General features: G+C 38.0%; 1 protein-coding gene across 1 annotated transcript in view; it reads left to right on the plus strand.

Annotated features, from left to right (window-relative positions):
* The window catches only part of LOC109931109 (protein unc-13 homolog A), a 342784-nt gene that overhangs the window by 259660 nt on the left and 63841 nt on the right, over positions 1–19283 (plus strand). Inside the window, exons 36-37 of the mRNA XM_048613913.1 lie at positions 11373–11429; positions 12077–12157. Coding sequence (XP_048469870.1) covers positions 11373–11429; positions 12077–12157 — 138 coding nt within the window. The remainder of the gene's footprint in view (positions 1–11372; positions 11430–12076; positions 12158–19283) is intronic.

Consider the following 19283-nt stretch of genomic DNA (forward strand, 5'->3'; position numbering starts at 1 on the left):
GAAGTACAGGTGTTTGCTGGTGATTGCACAATGTTCAGCACCAGTCATGACTGTTCATATATTGAAGCAGCCCATGTCCAAATGTGGAAATGCCTAGACGATATTCAAGTTTGAGTTGACAAATGGAAAGTAACATTCATGCCATATAAATGCCAGTGAATGAACATCTCTAACAAGAGAGAATCTAACCATCGCCCCTTGACCTTCAATGGCATTACCATTGCTGAATTCCCCACTATTAATGTCCTGGGACTTGCTATTGACAAGAAACTGAACTAGACTATATAAATACAGTGGATACAAGCACAGGTCAGAGGCTAGGAATTCTGCAGGGAGCACTCCCCTCCTGACTGTCCAAAATCTGTGCATCATCTATAAGGCACAAGTCAGGAGTGATTGAAACAGTCCCTCCCTTATCTGGATGAGTGTAGCTTCAACAACAGTTAAGAAGCTTGACACTATTATAAAGAAATTATCGTTTTATAACCAGTCTATGAAACGGTGACCCGTTATCAATAACAAAGACACATCTGCAATGTGTGTATTGAAGGGGTTACAGTTTTAACTAGCAAAGTTATAGATCAATGGTTCATAATTGTTTACCTATAGTTAGAATCTATTTTATTGTAACAAACATTATTTCATGTTTACATGCTGAATCCTGGTCCATGATTTCTGTCAACCTGGGTGTAAATGACAGGCAAGTTGGAGAATTTTGCATACATTTATAAATCTTTAGCTGTTGTGATGACTCTAAGTACGGTGGGCTTGTCTTCCAGCTTGCTTCTCCAGTGAGTTGCAATACCATCCAAGTCAAAGCATCCCACTTAATTTGCACCACATCACTCAGTGCATTTACGAGATGCATTGCAGAAATTAATCAAGGTTCCTTAGACAGCACGTTCCAAATCCAAGACTACTGCCATCTCGAAGGACAATGGCAGATACATCTCACAGATACCTGCAAGTTACACTCCAAGCCATTCGCCATCATAATGTGGTTTTGGAACGTTTGCAAAAAAGAATCAAAACAATGGTACATTAGAACAAGAGAGGGAGCAGGGACCACAAGGGAGGGGAAGAAAAAAGAGGCAGTGAACTTTCACACCTGACTGCCTGTGTTGTTTAGTTTCAAGTATCTCTTGACATTGGAGTTCAGTCGAAGAAAAATGAACAGTGAAATTCAAAAATGACCTTGAAGAAACCTGTGTTAGGAGCTCCTCACAGCAGTGGAAGAGGCTAAGTGTTTTTTTAAAAGTCCAATCATACTTTATTTTATAAACCTGTAATAGTAAGTAGGGTGAATTTTTAAAATATTTTATTTTTGATAAAAGATAGGTACCAGGTTACCCCAGAGCAGTGTTTTTAGAGCTGTACGACTGTGCTATTTTCTGGGTCTGTAGTTTAAGGTGCAAAGATGGCGTTTAGTTCAGTGATGACGAAGAACGGCGTGAATCTTGCAGCTGCTCCTAGGATTGCAGGCTTAGTTAAAGATTTATTATAGCTTTTTTTTGTTTACAGTTTTACTGTTATTATAGTCATTATAGTTTGCTAATAAGATTTCTTTTCCACTTGGCTTTATTAGCATGCAAAGAAAACCCAAAACAACCAAACAAAAAAAATCGCGATTTTTTTTTTTCCAAACGTACTTTTGTTTTAAGAGTTTATTTTTAAAGGGTCTACAGTGAACAGCTGAGATTTTTTATTCTTAATTCAGAAATTAAAAATGCCTATATGTGTTTTAGAGGGTTTTTTAACGTTGCAAAGGTTTTTCTTTAGAAAACCAACAGTTTTTTTTAAAATAAGGAGTTGTTTTCGTTCCGGAGAGTCCAGAACCATGTGGTCAGCTCCGGAGAAGATTTTTTTTCTACAAGGAATTTATTGAAGAGGAATCGTTTTTATTCGGTTAATCAGCTAAGTGGTTGATTTTATTTAATTTTTATATGTTTGATATGTATATTTTTAATTTTCTTCCATTTTAACTTTATTTTCTGTGGGTATTGAAAGGTAGTTTATTTTATACGTAAGGTGTTATTGAAACATCCTGTTTTTTTAGGCTTAATGTTTTTAAGGTTATATATAAGGTACAGATCGAGATGGCTAGTAGATTTAGAAAAATTATTACCTAGCAGGATTAGTCAGATAGATGGGTGACTATCAGGAAAGGTAGGAAGGTAGTTCAAAAGTCTCTGGTGGCTATTCCTCTATCAAATAGATATTCAGTTTTTGAAACAGTTGAAGGGAATAGTCACTCCGAGGAAAATGGAAAGCCCAGTCAGTTATTGGACGCTTGGAATGATTATGTTAGGCAGCATTTGAGAAGATTTAATAGAATTATTGTAATAGGGGACTGTCCTGTCAGGGGCACAGACAGGTGATCTGTGGCAGACAGTGTAAATTTAGGATGGTTCGTTGCTTTTCTGGTGCTAAGATTAAGGACATTTCTAAATGTTTCAAGCATATTGTTAAAGGGGAGATTGAGAAGCCAGAAATTATTGTATACATTGGTAGGAATGACATTTTTAGGGAAAAGATTAAAGCAGTACAGAGTCAATTTAAGAGGTTAGGTAGAAGATTAAAAAATAAAACCTTAGAAGTAGTAATTTCTGGTTTATTCCCAATGCCAAACTCAAACAAGGGAAGGAACAGAAGGTTAAAGGAGATATACTAATGGCTGAAAATCTGGTGTATAGTTCAGGGATTCAGGTTTTTGGACAATTGGAATGTCTTTTGGGATGAGACCTGTTCAGGAAGGATGGGTCTAACCTAAACTGTAAAGTGACCAATATCTTAGGGAGATTTGCTCATTCTATTAAGGGAGACTTTATACTGATAGAGAAGGCGAGTGGAGGAATACTAAGTAGCAGTGTAAATGGAAGTATTGATGAGATAAGTTCTGAATGTGAGGACAGCACGTCAATTAGAAAAGAAAAATGAGAGAGTCAGGGTATGTAGTAACTCTGAAGAACTAAACTGCCTTTATTTCAATGCAAGGGGCCTTACAGGTAAGGTTGATGAACTCAGGGCATGTTTAAGAATATGGGTTTGGGACACCAGAGCTATTGCAGAAACATGGCTGAGAGATGGATAAGACTGGCAGCTCAATGTTCCCGGTTTTAGATGCTATAGGAAGGATGAAAAAGGAGGCAGGAAAAGAGGGGGTAGATGTTTTTGATTGAGGAATACATTACTGCTGTAACTAGGGAAGATATTTCTGAAAAATTGTCCAGTGAAAATATATAGGTAGAAATTACAAATAAGAAAGGAAAGATCACTTTGATAGAATTGCACTATAGGCCCCCCAATAGTAAGAGAGAAATTGAGAAACATATATGTAGTGAGATCTCAGATATATGTAAGCATAATAAGGTTGTAATAAAAGGGGATTTTAATTTTCCAAACATTGACTAGGACTACCATAGTGTTAAAAACTTGAATAGTGAAGAATTTGTCAAATATGCTCAAGAATATTTTCTTTATCAATATGTGGATGTTCCTACTAGAAAAGAAGCAAAAATAGACCTACTTTTGGGCAATAAGGCAGAGCAGGTCACTGAAGTAAAAGTAGGGGAAGACTTTGGGTCTAGCAATCATAATTCCATTAGTTTGAAAATGGCTTTGGAAAAGGATAAGCCTCCAATAAAAGTTAAAGTTTTAATTGGAGTAAGGCAAATTTTAATAGTATCAGACAAGAACTTTCAAAAGTTGAATGGAGTAGACTGTTCGCAGGTAAAAGGACGTCTGACAAGTGGGAGGCATTCAAGAGTGTGATGAGAGTTCAGAAGCATTTTATTCCTGTTAGAGTGAGGGGTAAGGCTAGTAAGATTAAGGAACACTGGATTAATAAAGATATTGAGGTTCAAGTCAAGAATGAAAGAGAATCTTTTTATTGATAGAGAAAACTTGGTTCAATTGAATCTCTTAAACAATATAAATAGTGTAGGGGGCGTGCTTAAGAGAGAAATCGGGAAGGCAAAGAGGGGATATGAGATAGCATTGGCAGATCAGGTTAAGGATAATCCAAAGAGATTCTACAAATACATTATGAGCAAGTGGGTAACTAGAGAGAAAGTTGGTCCTGTTAAAGATCAAGGAGGTCGTCTTTGTGTTGAACCCTAGGAGATGGGAGAGATATTAAATGAATATTTCACATTAGTTTTTACTGTGGAGAAAGAAATGGAATCTAGAGAATGCAGAGAAATAAATTTCGTTGTTTTAGAAACAATTCACATTACAGAAGAGGAAGTTCGGGAGGTCTTGGAGAATATAAAAGTGGATAAATCTCTGGAACCTGATCTAATGTATCCCAGAATGCTGTGGGAAGTAAGGGAGGAAATTGCGGGGTCCCTTGCAGAAATATTTGCATCATCTATAACTACGAGTTAGGTGCCTGATGACTGGAGGTTAGCTAATGTTGTACCTTTTTGTTTAAGAAAGGTTGTAAGGAGAAACCAGGGAACTATAGACCTGAGAGTCTGACTTTGGTTGTGGGTAAATTGTTGGAGGTGATTATAAAAGGTAGGATTTATGGACATTTAGAGAGGCAAAAATTGATTAGGGATAGTCAGCATGGTTTTGCGCAAGAAAAACACTGTCTCTCAAACTAGATTGAGTTTTTTTGAGGAAGTTACCAAAGAGATGGTTGATGGCAGAGCAGTAGACGTTGTTTATTTGGATTTTAGTAAAGCCTTTGACAAGGTTCCATATGGTAGACTAATTAGTAAAGTTAGGTTACATGGGATTCGGGGTGAGCTTGCCAATTGGATACATAATTGGCTTAGCAGGAGACAGAGTAATGTTGGAGGGTTACTTTTTGGATCAGCAGTGTTCCATAGGGATTGGTTCTGTGTACTCTTTTGTTTGTCATTTATATAAATGATTTGGATGAGAATATAGAAGGCGTGGCGAGTAAATTTGCAGATGACACCAAAATTAGTGGCATTGTAGCCGGTGAAGAAGGTTTTCTAAGATTACAAAGGAATCAAATGGGTCAATGAGCTGAAAAATGGCAGATGAAGTTCAATCTGGATAAATGTGAGGTATTGCATTTTGGTACAACAAACGTGGGCAGGGCTTATACAATTAATGGTAAGTCCCTGGGTAGTTTTGTAGAACAGAGGGACCTATGGGGAAAAGGTACATAATTCTTTAGGGTTTGTGTCACATATAGACAGGATGGTTAAAAAGGCATTTGGCACGCCTGCCTTCATTGCTCAGTCCTTTCAGTATGTGACATTATGTTGAAGTTGTGCGGGACATTGTTGAGGCCTCTTCTGGAATATCTTGTGCAGTCCTGGTCGCCCAATTATGGGAAGGATATTATCAAGCTGGAGAGGGTTCAAAAGAGATTTCCCAGGATGTTGCTGTGTATAGAAGGTTGGAGTTATAAGGAAAGACTGGATAGGCTGGGACTTTTTCCACTGGAGCATAGGAGGTTGAGAGGTGACCTATAAAATAATGAGAGGTATAGATAGAGTTGATGGTAGTTGTCTTTTCCCTAAGATGGGGAATTTCAAGACTAGGGGGCATGTTTTTAAGGTAGGAGGAAAGAGATTTACAAAAGACTTTAGAGTAAATTTTTTATTCAGAGTGGTTTGCATGTGGAATGAACTTCCTGATGAAGTGCTGGATGCGGGTACAATTACATTTAAAAGACAATTGGATGGATGCGTGAACAGGAAAGGTTTGGAGGGTTATGGGCCAGGAGCAAACAGGTGGGACTAGTTTAATTTGGGATTATGTTTGGCATGGACTGGTTGGACCAAGGGTCTGTTTCCGAGCTATATGATTCTATGACTCTGTCACTGGGTCAAAAATCCTGTAACTCACTTCCTACTGAATTATGGATGTACCTACATCAAATGGACTACAGTGGTTCAAGAAGGCAACTTCACACCACCTTCTTGAGGACAACTAAGGATGGACAATAAATGCTGCCCGGCCCGCAATGCCAGTACGATCAAGTCAGTGTAACTGTATGAGATTCTTTGCTTGATAGGCCTGCAAGACAGCTCTCCCAATTTTGCCATTAGCCTCCAGATATTAGTAAGGAGTACATTGCAGCAACGATGCCACTAGACCATCACCTCTCCCTTAGTTAAGCAGAATAGGAGATCATTGGAGTGATGAAGATGGAAATTGAACTAGGAAACAAATATATCTTTTAGTTTTAATTCAGTCATAGAATGTGAGAGTGTCTGGCAAGCCAGAATATGATGGAAACTGCTTCCTTGAAACGCTGCTCCCGAAAAGAACGTACGAGTACTAGAGAAGCATATGCACAATTGTCATCTACACCTATCTGGAAAATAACTGGTTTTGAAAAGATCAGTAAGACTCAAGATATGCCAATGGGCTTTGATGAGATACACTCTTAACTGTGAAAGAAGGCATTCGAGTTCACAACAATTTTCCTCCCAATGTTTCCATTGTTTATGGTGTGGACTGAAAAGTAGCAATTTTTGGAGAAGGAATAAAGCAAGTAAAAAAAGATTAGATATTTAATGTCTTTTGTTGGTAGTCTCTGAAATGTAAAGCGGAGTATAAATAACCTCTCTCCACAACACTCCATCCCCATTTCTGCATGACTGGCAGAAGAGAACTAGGATAGTAAAGCTTTTAAATCTCAGAATGTGCATTCACCCTGGCATGTGGGTGCCTGCTGACTGTGACCCACTTTCCAGAGACAGCAGTGTTTGTTATATTTAAATCCGAGTCCCACAGAGTAGTTGGGAGGTTGATTTTAAATTTACCACTGTTCAGGTTTTCTAGAGCACAGGGAACCCAGCAAATGAATGGAGATGGGAACAGCTAACATTAAAAAAAGTAATTTTTTTTTTCAAACATTGCTTGAACAGAAAGGAGCAGGTGAATCCACCCAATCTCGAACCAAACTTCTGACCTTGCATATCCACAATGGCCCAGAATCTATCGCACCTTCTGAATTACCTCTCGCATTTTTACCTCAGAATTAAAATATGATAATAAGGTAGACTTGGCAGGACTTCCTCCTTCTGGATTTCCCCACACTTTGGTGAATGTGCCCGATCTTCATCTTCTGACAAGTATTAGGACCACGGAGTTTGAGATAAAATCAGTATCTATTTAAATGTGCATATATTAGCCAAAGTCAGCTGGCACTTATTTATTTGCAGTAAGATATGCTTGAAAAACCACATGCTTTTTGAAGATGTATCTGGATGTAGGGAATGCTGTGATGTGGTTTCAGGTGTTCAGTAAATAGTTACTCACAGCTCAGTCATGGGAGGGCTTTTGGAAGATTTTGAAACTGAACATTTGTGCAGAAAGAGTGAAGTAGAGAGACTATTGCTTCTTTTATGGGAAAATTAACTATTTTAAGCCATGGAAGACAGCGATATAAATGTAAATGTGTAATTTTTTATGAGTTGAGAGCAGTGTAGAATTAATTTTTGATTTGTCAAGCATAGAGCAGGCATAGATATAATGGTCGTACAGTTTTATATGCGATGCATTCTACGATTGTAAAACCAATCTTCAATTTGTGACATGTCAGAAATGACTTAATTGAATAAAATGTCAGAAATAGAATACTTCAGGACTCTGTTTTGAGTCTAGCAAGGAAAGTAACATCCTACTTGATCTCTATGCCATTGAAACAGGCTTATGCATTTAAATTTCATGTTCAGAACCTTATTCGTGTTTAATTGGAGTCCTTACCTTAATCTTGGGTATTAAGAAGAGTTTATGATTATAATATCTGAAATGTTATTTTTATCCATTATATATCACTCAAGCAAAGTGAAATGAAGTGTTATATTCCCATTATTAGTTGTTATCTTGAAGACCACAGTACAAAGCAAAAGCAAAATAATATTTTCCTTGCATTTGTTGTTACATAGCAGTGACCTTCTATTCTTTCATCAATTATAACATTTATTCACCAAAAAGTTTAAATACATCCATGACACTAACCTAGAAAAAAGGTATTTATGCCTACTAAACATTTAATGAAAGTAACTGGCACAATTTTAACAGATCTGTGTGACATTCCATGTCTGCTATTTTATCTGTATTTTATCTGTTGACATTTTTTTCCTCAGCAGTTATATTTCCCAGACCAAGCAAGTAATGATGTATATCAAGTAATTAACATGATGAAACCTACAACTATCCTGAGCATATAGAACATTCATAGGAATGAATTCCAAAAATACTTCATTCCAGAATGTGGGGAAATGATATATCTGTATGCAAGTGGTTAAATAAAAAAAAAACTATCTTCTTATTTTGTCTCCATGTTCTACTAATTACTAGTTTCCAGGCATTCATAATGAGAAACAAATTTTGGCTTGGTCTGATCACAGGAAGTTTTCTACTGCAATTACGTGCTCATCAGCAATTCAAAACCCTGCATGCTACTTAAATTCTACTTATACCAGGAACCAAAAACATACCTTTGTGACATATGTGAAGGTTAACTACTTCAGAACAAAGAATAACATGACTTAGGTTGGCAGAGAAAAATAACTTTACTAAAAAGTGTGCCAGAAGATTCTTGCAGCAGGCAAGCAAACAATCCACTTGATGGCAGAGGTTTCTTTTCATCAAGGGAAACAATTAATCTTTCCTCAGGGCTAAATGTAGACAATCTTTCCCAATTGCAGGTGGTAATAATATTCATAAGATTGAAAATCAGAATGTAATGAACAGTATTACAGACCAGACCAGACCTGACCTATCCCCAAGTATTGTAAGGAGATGGCCTAGACCCTAACTTCTACATTTATTTAAAGGCAAGTGTAAAGTGTTGTGTTCCAGATGTGATTTGATAATCTACCACTAGGCTTTAACCAAAACACACTTTATTTTAACTGTGTTGTAAGAATATAAATAAGAGAATTGGCATAACTTTACTGAAATACCTAACAAGAAATGTATTATTCAACCCAGATCATCAACTGTTCCAATATAGGCAGCATCCCGTAAACACACCCTTTTCAAAAATGCAATGCAGCAAATCAGTTACCGTTCTCATGTGCTATCTCTCCAGTACAGAATAAAGAAACAATCTGCCCGTTTTGACTTTTAAGAGGAAGCCTCCCATCTAAGACTTCATTCTAACAGCTTTCAGGGGCCAGCTGAAACCTTCTAACAAAAAGCAAAAACTACAATACTTCCTGACCACACCCACTGTTGATCATTTTGTCTCATTTTTAAAAAAACATGCAGGGAGAACTCAAAAGCTGTTTACTAACTGTCTGAAGGAGAAATTCCGGCACCACTGTGGCAATACCCCTCTGCAAGAGAAACAGCATAGAATACTTCTCTCTTAAATGCACAGTACTGTCACAACAGGGAGAGTAGATCAGTTCCTCTCATTAGTAATTGCTTTTGGAATGATTGCAACAAGGATTCTAATAATCCTTTTTAGCACACAGTTATCACACTTAAATTTAAAAATTGCTAGAAATGAAGGAGACAAATTACCAAAGTTTTCTTGAGTGAAAGGAAGAATTTTATGTCTATTAACCCCAATAATAATAAAAACACGATGTAAATACACAAACATGGGTAATAAGTTTGAGAGAGAGTGGTACAGACCGGAAGGAAAAAGGCTATGCAGTTTCAGTCTTTGAAGTTTGAGTCTTGAATAGATATTTTCCAAAGTTATGTTTTTCACAAGTACTGTTTTCTAAAATGATGAGAGATTGGTAGGGAGAGAGAGATAGTCTTCCAGTACTTGCCTACAAATCCAGTTTTCCTCCTTTCTACTCTTTTGCTCAAAACCAGATGTAAAAATACAGATTATTGTGTATTTTGAATTCTAGCTCCATTGTCTTTTCAAGCTGACTAACTGACAAGCGTGCCTTTCATCTTCCAATATGTGAAATTATCATTTATGTGTAAATTAAACACGAGAAGCAAAATTCTTGATGCTGCCTTAGTGTCTTGTTTTCAATTTTTTTTACATAAGAATGGTAATCTCAGTACAGATAGTTTACATTATTGCACATGCAGTTTCATGAAATTTGTCTCAATCTGTGGTCCAGTGACCACTGCACCCATTTTGGATCCCTATATCATCCTATTTAAAACTATTTTAGTCCATAAGTGGTCTCAGATATAACAGTCTGATGACGGAAATTAAAATTTGATAGTCCATATCTTCCACCATCATAACAAGTTTACTTCACTGTGGGCACGGTGTGTATGCAAGTAGGTACTTAAAACAAACTTAAATAATTTCCTAGAAAATGTTTATTTTGTGATCAGTGATGAAGCAATGGCAGTCACCACTTAATCAAAGAAAGCTGTCCACAAAGATCTTGCATGATCTCTGCGGGATAGATTTTACCTTTCTCCATGTTAGTCTGTTTCTGGCACCAACCAAAAGGGATCTCTCTTGTCTGGCAAAAGTGTATTATCAACAAAGGTAAGTAGCTATTCATTTGGGATTATGATAGAAGTTGAAACCTTAAAAAAATATATTTTATTAAAATGTGGCATGTTTATAATTAAACCCAAATTTGACATATCACAAATATACGATCAGTTTTTTTCCAGGGCCAGCGAAGGTTGCTCAATACTTAAATTATGAACTGAATACACCATCAAAATCTTAGTTGCACCTCATTCAATAAGCTGGAACTTTTCCAAGGGCAACAAGACTAATAAATAGAGTAAAAATTCATGTCATTTGATTTCAAACATTTCTACCTGCGGACAGCTACAGCATCCTCTATGGTTGAGCAGACAAATCCGATAGCAACTTGTAGAATTCTGCATTTAACAGTGCATGTGAAGACATCAGAAGTTTACAGGTGTAACAATGACAAATGCTGTCAGTTTCACCATTGTTTCAACTGTAAAGTTGGGCCTTTACAGCATCACTTTACACAAGCACCGCTTGTGTTGCACTGTACGATTGTATTAGTGTTAGCCTATGCAGTGACTTAAGCCTGAATTTGCAACCTTGGTTTTGCATAACAAACCTATTACATACTATGTTTTGCACATTTAATCCTTGACACATGAACAATTTTAATTTAAACACTACATATCTATAAATTTCAGGTATTTAAGATAGATTTCCCTGATTTTGCCATTTTATTTTGTCAATTTCTCTGATTATATGGTCACTACTGCAAATTTTTGTTGACAACTTTCTGCATTCAATTAATAAGCAATGTACAAAAAATAATAAATACTCTCTTTTCAGGGAAGGGTGAAGCTTGTCTGTCACAGCGATGTAAGAAAATAATTTGTGTTGAATGTGTCTGTGACTGTATTTTGAAAATGTTTTGTGCAGTGCAAGATTGTAACTTGTTTTTTTAAAATATTGTTTTATCTGAGTTTTGGCATTCATTTTTTTTTCCTTTTCTGTTCCAAAGGGCACGCAGCTTATTTTTAATGCTGCAAAAGAACTGGGGCAGCTTTCAAAGCTAAAGGTAGGAGTGTAATGCATCTTAATCCAGATCATTACCTTCGTGACATGAAATCATCTAGCAACTAAAGTGTTTTCTAGTATTTCTGGTGTTCAGTGAACATCATAAATTCTATTCTATCATTCAGTAAAGACAGTTTATTCATCTATTTTGTGATATGTCCAAATTTACAGGAGAGTACAAATGCTCTCTGGACTAATGATTAAGCATGAAAATTAAGTGATACCATCTCTCTCTTCCCTCTGGTTTCATTCATATCAACCTCATGTCATCTCCTGAGTTGTTCTTGTCCATGTAATAAAATATATATTCTACTGATGTATAGTAGATGCTAGATGTACATGTAATAGGTAACTTGAAACAACTTCCTGTTTTCTTGATCTTACACCAACTAAGCTGTTGTCCACCCAAGTTCCTTTCCTAGCCCTCTTGTAGTTGGAATGTTTAATGGTAAATGTGCACCAGAAGAAATTGAAACTCAACAATATCTTTAGTTTGTAGAAAATAAAGACCCAATACTTAATAGAGGATCAGAACAAAGAATTGATTAAAATCAGTCTGGAAAATCTAGTGTTAGTTGTAGCAAGGCCATAGTTTTTTAATTTTGTTTTTGATTTAAGACAGATTAATAAGGTCTTTTGTACTTACAGGATCACATGGTCAGAGAAGAAGCAAAAAGTCTTTCCCCCAAGCAATGTGCTGTAGTGGAACTTGCACTAGATACTATTAAGGTAACAACTGGCATTTTTCTTTACTAAAAATTCAGAATTGACTTTTCGTTATTGAAACTGGACCCTAACATCAAGAGAATTTCTGCAGCCTGCTGTCATAGCATACCAGTGCTGGATAACAATTTTCAAGAAGATAGCCAATTTGTGGCAAGCTAGCGCCTTAGCTGTCCAACTAAAGTTGAGTGTTGAGCTCCTAATGCTGGAGGGCCAGCTGGAGATCCTCTTGCAAAAATCGACATCACTGTAGTCACTGTGGGTGCTGCTGATGGAGGTGTCCTCTGAAGAATCTTAAAAATGTTAAAATAAAAAATGGCTGCAATGTGGAGGAGAAACACCTTTACAGGACAGTCAATGGCCCATTTTCAGTGGGTGGCTAACACAAATGCTGGCTGCTAGGAATCTATTTCCATTCATCAACTGGATTTTGGCCTCAGCTTGTAGGCTGTGAATATTGTTTGAGAAATCAGAAGGGCAGTTTTCATGCCTTCACTCTCCACCTTACCAAAACCCTTCCCCCAGGCTATCCTCAAAGCAGCAGCTTGCAAAATATCATGGAAACAAGTACATGTTGACAGGCTGGCAGGTAGCGAGGATCTACCAGTCCATCTTCCTACTGGCATGGCTGAATGAAAATTCAACTCATATAATTCTGTTAATCAGATTTGATGAGTACGAATACTATTATTAAGATACAGAACAAGGCGGAAGTTCCATGGGGAATGCACAAAAATAGCTACAGTAACAGCTTATCAGAGTATAAGACAATTAATAAAATATCATATAAAATGGAGTGATGTAGTAATAGATATCCATTAATATAACAAAGTCAGATTATATTCCAATTTCAGTGGTACATATTTCTGCCCAGTTTTTTTATTCAGTGCCTGCGCGTTCAATGTTGTATCAATACAAAAATTAAACTGTCTTAACCGTGGCTAATCTGATCACCTGTAGAATTTATGCACTTGATGAATGCCACTTTATATGCATTAGTCTTTACTTTATTCTGATTTTATTTCGTATTTCTTTATTATGTTGTTATACTGAATAAATATAACTCTTACAACTGTTTTCATTTGCATTATTTAGCATCATAGAGATATACAGCGTGGAAACAGACCCTTCAGTCCAACTCATCCATGCCAACCAGATATCCTAGTCCCATTTGCCAGCATTTGGCCCATGTCCCTCTAAATCCTTCCCATTTATTTACCCATCCAGATGCCTTTTAAATGTTGTAATTGTACCAGCCTCCACCAATCCCTCTGGCAGCTCATTCCATGCATGCACCACCGTCTGCATGAAAACATTGCCCCTTAGGTCCCTTTTAAATCTTTCCCCTCTCACCTTAAACCTATGCCCTCTACTTTTGGACTCTCCTATCCTGGGGAAAGACCTTGTCTATTTTTCCTATCCATGCCCCTCATAATTTTATAAACCTCCATAAGGTCGCTCCTCAGCCTCTGACGCTTCCAAGGTCCTGCACTCCAAGGTCTCTTTGTTCAGCAACGTTCCCCAGGACCTTAAGTGTATAGATCCTACCCTGATTTGCCTTTCCAAAATGCAGCATCTCACATTTATCTAAATTAATCTCCACCTGCCACTCCTCAGCCCTTTGGCCCATCTGATCAAGATCCCATTGTACTCTGGGGTAACCTTTGCTGTCCACTACAACTCCAATTTTGGTGTCATCTGCAAACTTACTAACCATACCTCCTATATTCACATTCAAATCATTTATGTAAATGACCAAAATCAGTGGATCCAGCACCAATCCTTGTGGCACACTGTTGGTCTCAGGCCTCCACTCTGAAAAGCAACCCTCCACCACCATCCTCTATCTTCTACCTTTGAGCCAGTTCTGTATCCAAATAGCTAGTTCTCCCTCTATTCCATGTGATCTAACCTTGCTAACCAGTCTACCATGAGGAACCTTGTCGAATGCCTTACTGAAGTCCACATAGATCACATCCGCTGCTCTACCCTCATCAATCCTCTTTGTTACTTCTTCAAAAAACTCAATCAAGCTAGTGAGACACTATTTCCCACCGGACAAAGCCATGTTGACTATCCCTAATTAGTCCTTGCCTTTCCAAAAATATGTAAATCCTGTCCCTCAGGATTCGCTCCAACAACTTGCCGACCACCGATGTTAGGCTTATTGGTCCATAGTTTCCTGGCTTTTCCTACCACCTTTCTTAAATAGTTGCACCATGTTAGCCAACCTCCAGTCATCCAGCACTTCACCTGTGGCTATCGATGATCCAAATATCTCAGCAAGGGGCCCAGCAATCACTTCTGTAGCCTCCCATAGAATTGTAGGTTACACCTGATCAGGCCCCGGGGATTTATCCACCTTTATGCGTTTTAAGATGTCCAGCACCACCACCTCTGTAACATGAACATTTTCAAGAGGTCGCTATTTATTTTCCCACGTTCTTTATCTTCCATAACCTAATCTTCCATAACCTTCTCCTTAATAAACACTGATGCAAAACACTCATTTAGTATCTTTCCCCATCTCCTGCGGTTCCGCACATAGGTGGCCTTGCTGATCTTTAAGGGGCCCTATTCTCCCCCTAGTTACCTTTTTGTCCTTAATGTATTTATACAATTCCTTTGGATTCTCCTTAACCCTCTTTGCCAAAGCAATCTCGTGTCCCCTTTTTGCCCCCCTGATTTCCCTCTTAAGTAAACTCTCACTGCCTTCTATACTCTTCTAGGGAATCAATTGATTTCTGCTATCTATACCTGACATATGCTTCCTTCTTATTCTTGATCAAAACCTCAATTTCTCTCGTTATCCAGCATTCCCTGCACCTACCAGCCTTGCTCTTCACCATAACAGGAACATACTGTCACTGAACTCTTGTTATCTTATTTTTGAAGGCTTCCCAATTTCCAGCCGTCCCTTTACCTGCAAACATCCACCCCCAATCAACTTCTGAAAGTTCTTGCCTAATACTGTCAAAATTTGCCTTCCTCCAATTCAGAACTTTAACTTTTAGAGCCAGTCTATCCTTTTACATCACTATTTTAAAATTAATAGAATTATGGTCACTGGTCCCAAAGTGCTCCCCAACTGACACCTCAGTCACCTGCCCTGCCTTATTTCCCAAGTGTAGGTCAAGTTTTGCACCTTCTGTAGTAGGTACATCAATACACTGAATCAGAAAATTTTCTTGCACACACTTAAGAAATTCCTCTCCATCCAAGCCTGTAACACTATGGCAGTCCCAGTCTATGTTTGGAAAGTTAAAATCCTCTACCATAACTACCCTGTTATTCTTACAGGTAACTGAGATCTCCTTACAAATTTGTTTCTCAATTTCTAGCTAACTATTGAGGGGTCTATAGTACAATCTCAATAAGATGATCATCCTTTTCTTATTTCTCAGTTCCACCCAAATATCTTCCCTGGACATATTCCCAGAAGTATCCTCCCTAAGTATAGCCGTAATGTTATCCCTGATCAAAAACATCTCTTCCCCCTCCTCTCTCACTCCCTTGTCTATCCTTCCTATAGCATTTATACGCTGGAACATTAAGCTGCCCGTCCTGTCCATCCCTGAGTCATGTCTCTGTAATTGCTATGATACTCCAGTCCCATGTTCGTAACCATGCCCAGAGTTCATCTGCCTTACCTGTTAAGCTTCTTGCATTGAAATAAATGTGGTTTAATTTATCAGCCCTACTTCGTTCTCTACTTTGTTTCTGCCTGCCCTGTCTGTTTGACTTACTGCTTTACCCAATTGTACCAGTTTCAGACTGATCTCCTTCCTCACTATCTCCCTGGTTTTCACCAAAAACCACCACACCCACCCACCAACCCCACACCCCCCACCCCTCCCCACCACCGCCCCCACCCCCCATCTGCCTGCCCTTGCCAGTTCAAATTCTCCAGAGCAGCTTTAGTAAATCCCCCTGCCAGTCCCCTTCGAATTCAGGCGCAATCTGTCCTCCTTGTACAGGTCACTGCTACCCCAGAGGAAATTCCAATGATCCAAAAATGTGAATCCTTCTCTTCTGCACCAGTTCCTCAGCCACACATTCATCTGCTCTATCCTCCTATTTCTATCCTCACTAGCCCGTGGCACTGGCAGTAATCAAGGTATTATTACCCATGAGGACATCCTTTTTTTAAATTCCTGCCTAACTTCCTATATTCTCTCCTCAGAATTTCATCCTTTTTTCTTCCTATGTTGTTAGTTCCAATGTGTACAATGACCTCCAGCTGGTCCCTCTCCCCTTTGAAAATATTCTGCACCCTCACTGAGACATCTCTGATCTTGGCTCCGGGGAGGCAACATACCATTCTGATGTCTTGCTATCGGCCACAGAATTGTCTATCTGTGCCTCTGACTAGAGAGTCGCCCATCACAATTGATCGCTTGGAACTTCCTCGTTACATTAGAGCCAGTCTCAGTATCGGAAACCTGGCTGTCAGTGCTTCATTCCCCTGAGAGTCCATCACCAGCTACATTTTCCAAATCAGCATATTTGTTTGAGGTAGAGATAGATAAAGGAGACTCCTGCACTACCTGTCTACCCGTCCTACCTTTCCTGGAGGCTGTATCTTCGGTTTATCTCCCTTCCTGCAACTGCCATCTATCACACCTCCAAGCTCATGTAATTTCCTCATTGCCTCTAACGGCCGCTCCAACCGATCCATGGAAATGGATAGGATTCACAACCAAGCACACTTCGTGCAGACATAATGATCAGTAATGTGGAAATTCTCCTTAATCTCCCACATCCAACAGGAAGAGCATCACACTCTGCTAAAGGCCGTCTTTGCACCTTAACCATCTATAGACCTTGAAAGTAGCACAGTCTTACTGCTTAATAAAAATACTGCTCTAGGCTAGCTTAATACCTATGTTTTATATTTTTTTAAAGGTTAGTAAGATCTGTTTCTTAACTAAAAACATATAACCAAATAAAACTCCACTCTACTCTCCATCGTAGATTTACAAAAGAAAAACAGTAAGGTTACACTTTAAAAAGCCACTTAGCTGCTCCCCTGCTGTGAGCTTCCACACACAGGTTTCTCCAAGGTCAGCTGTGAATTTCGCTGTTTGTTTATTTTCTTAGAATGAACTCTGATGTCCAGAGATGCTTGAAACCAAACAGCAAAGGTAGCAGCTGTGCAAGTTACTGCTGGGTCAGACAGCAGTGTAGTTTTCTTTCTCCATTTGAATCACTGTCCATGTGGTCACGGCCTTTGTCTCTCTTTCCCCTTTTTTAAAGTGCTGTTGCTTTGATCTTTTTTTCCAAAGTTACGAAATAATGCAACAGCTTATGAAAAAGTAATTACTGCTCCTAAAATTCAAGGAAGTCAGCTCTAACACTGAAAATACCTCAAAAAAGGAGCAGCTCTTATAGCTACAATTTTTTTCCTGTCCTCCATCTTGGATTATACTTTGTATGTTTGAAAACCTTGTCGTAAAATGAAGATCACAAGCAATACTGGCCATTTGACATTTGAACTTCAGTCTCAAATTCTTGACCGGTACTCCCCTAATTTTGATGATTCCAGTGGCAGATTAAGTTTTTATTTAGATTTTATAAAGTCCTTCAACCAATCGGGTTAATTAAATATGATTGATCAGTGATCACTCAATCGATGCTGTAATTTTAGCAAAAAGTCCTGGAGAATATTGATGTATTTCAGATAGTGATTCAATCCTTTGTGAATCAATACTATGAACTAATTGGGCAACATGTTGTCTTTAGTGTGATGAGATTTATATACTTTGTAAGCTGCTGCCTCTACACTTGTAACTGCCAAATATTAATTTTCAAAGCACAATAAATAATAATTCAGTTTTCCAAAGCTATTTAGTAGTGTTCTGACTCATTCCAAATTTTAGCAGTGAAGCAATAAATTGTTTTAAATAAATTATGCTTTGTAATACTTCCAAAATAATTAAATGATTCAACATGAAACCTTTCTACTTACCTCCTTGACATCTTACTTCCCTACCTATCTTAGTATCGTTTGCAAATTTAGCCACCATACATTCAGTCTTCTCATCCAAACCATTGATAGGGATTGTAAATAGTTGAGGCCCCAGCACAGATCCCTAAGGCAGTCCACTAATTATTATATTTGCAAATCTGAAAATGATTCATTTATCCTTACTCTCTGCTTCCTGTTAGCGAAACAAGCTTTTCACCATGCTAATAGAAGCAAAATACAGCAGATGCTGGACATAGAAACAATATTCTGGAGAAACTCAGCAAGCCTGGCAGCATCTGTAGAGAGAGAAACTGATTTAAACTTTCAAGTCCAGTAAGCCATTCTTGAGAAGTTCTTTCTGGAAATCCAAGTACTACTTCTGATTCCCCTTTATTAACTCTGCTTGTTATATCCTCAAAAAGCTTTAGCAAGTTTGTCAAAATTAGAATCCAAATTCAGATTAGAAATAATCCATGATGCACTCTGCAAATTTGTCTTCCATGTTACTGTTGCCTATTGATTTGTCCAGTCAATTATGTGGATTAAAAACACCCATGAAAATTGCAGTGTGTCTCTTGCACACCTTCATCATTTCCCGATTTATATTTTGTCTTACAGTGAAATACTTTTTCAGGGGCATATTGACAACTCCCATCTGTGATTTCTTTCCCTTGCTATTCCTTATCTCCACCCAAATTAATTTCACACTATGATCTATTACACCTTTATTAATACCTAGCATTTCAGTGATGTAACTTTTAATAACAATACTATCCCACCTCCTTCCCTTTTTGTCTTTGCTTTTGGATCATCAAATATCCTTAAAAAATGTGTTCCTAATCTTGGCCACACTGTAACCGTGTCTCTGTAACAGCTATCAAGTCAAATTCATTTATTCCTATTTGTGCCATCAACTACTCTACCTTGTTATAGATGCTGTGTACATTCAGATAAGGAGCCTTAAATTTTGACTGTTTACATTGTTACTAATTCTGATTCTACTCTTCTGCACCTCAGCGATCTCATTTATTTTTGGGAGCTAGTAGGACCTGCAGATGCTGGAGAATCTGAGATAACCAGGTGTAGAGCTGGATGAACACAGCAGGCCAAGCAGCATCAGAGGAGCAGGAAGGCTGATGTTTCGGGCCTAGACCCTTCTTCAGA

Source organism: Rhincodon typus, chromosome 29, assembly GCF_021869965.1.
Source record: "Rhincodon typus isolate 14 chromosome 29, sRhiTyp1.1, whole genome shotgun sequence".
NCBI lineage: Eukaryota > Metazoa > Chordata > Chondrichthyes > Orectolobiformes > Rhincodontidae > Rhincodon > Rhincodon typus.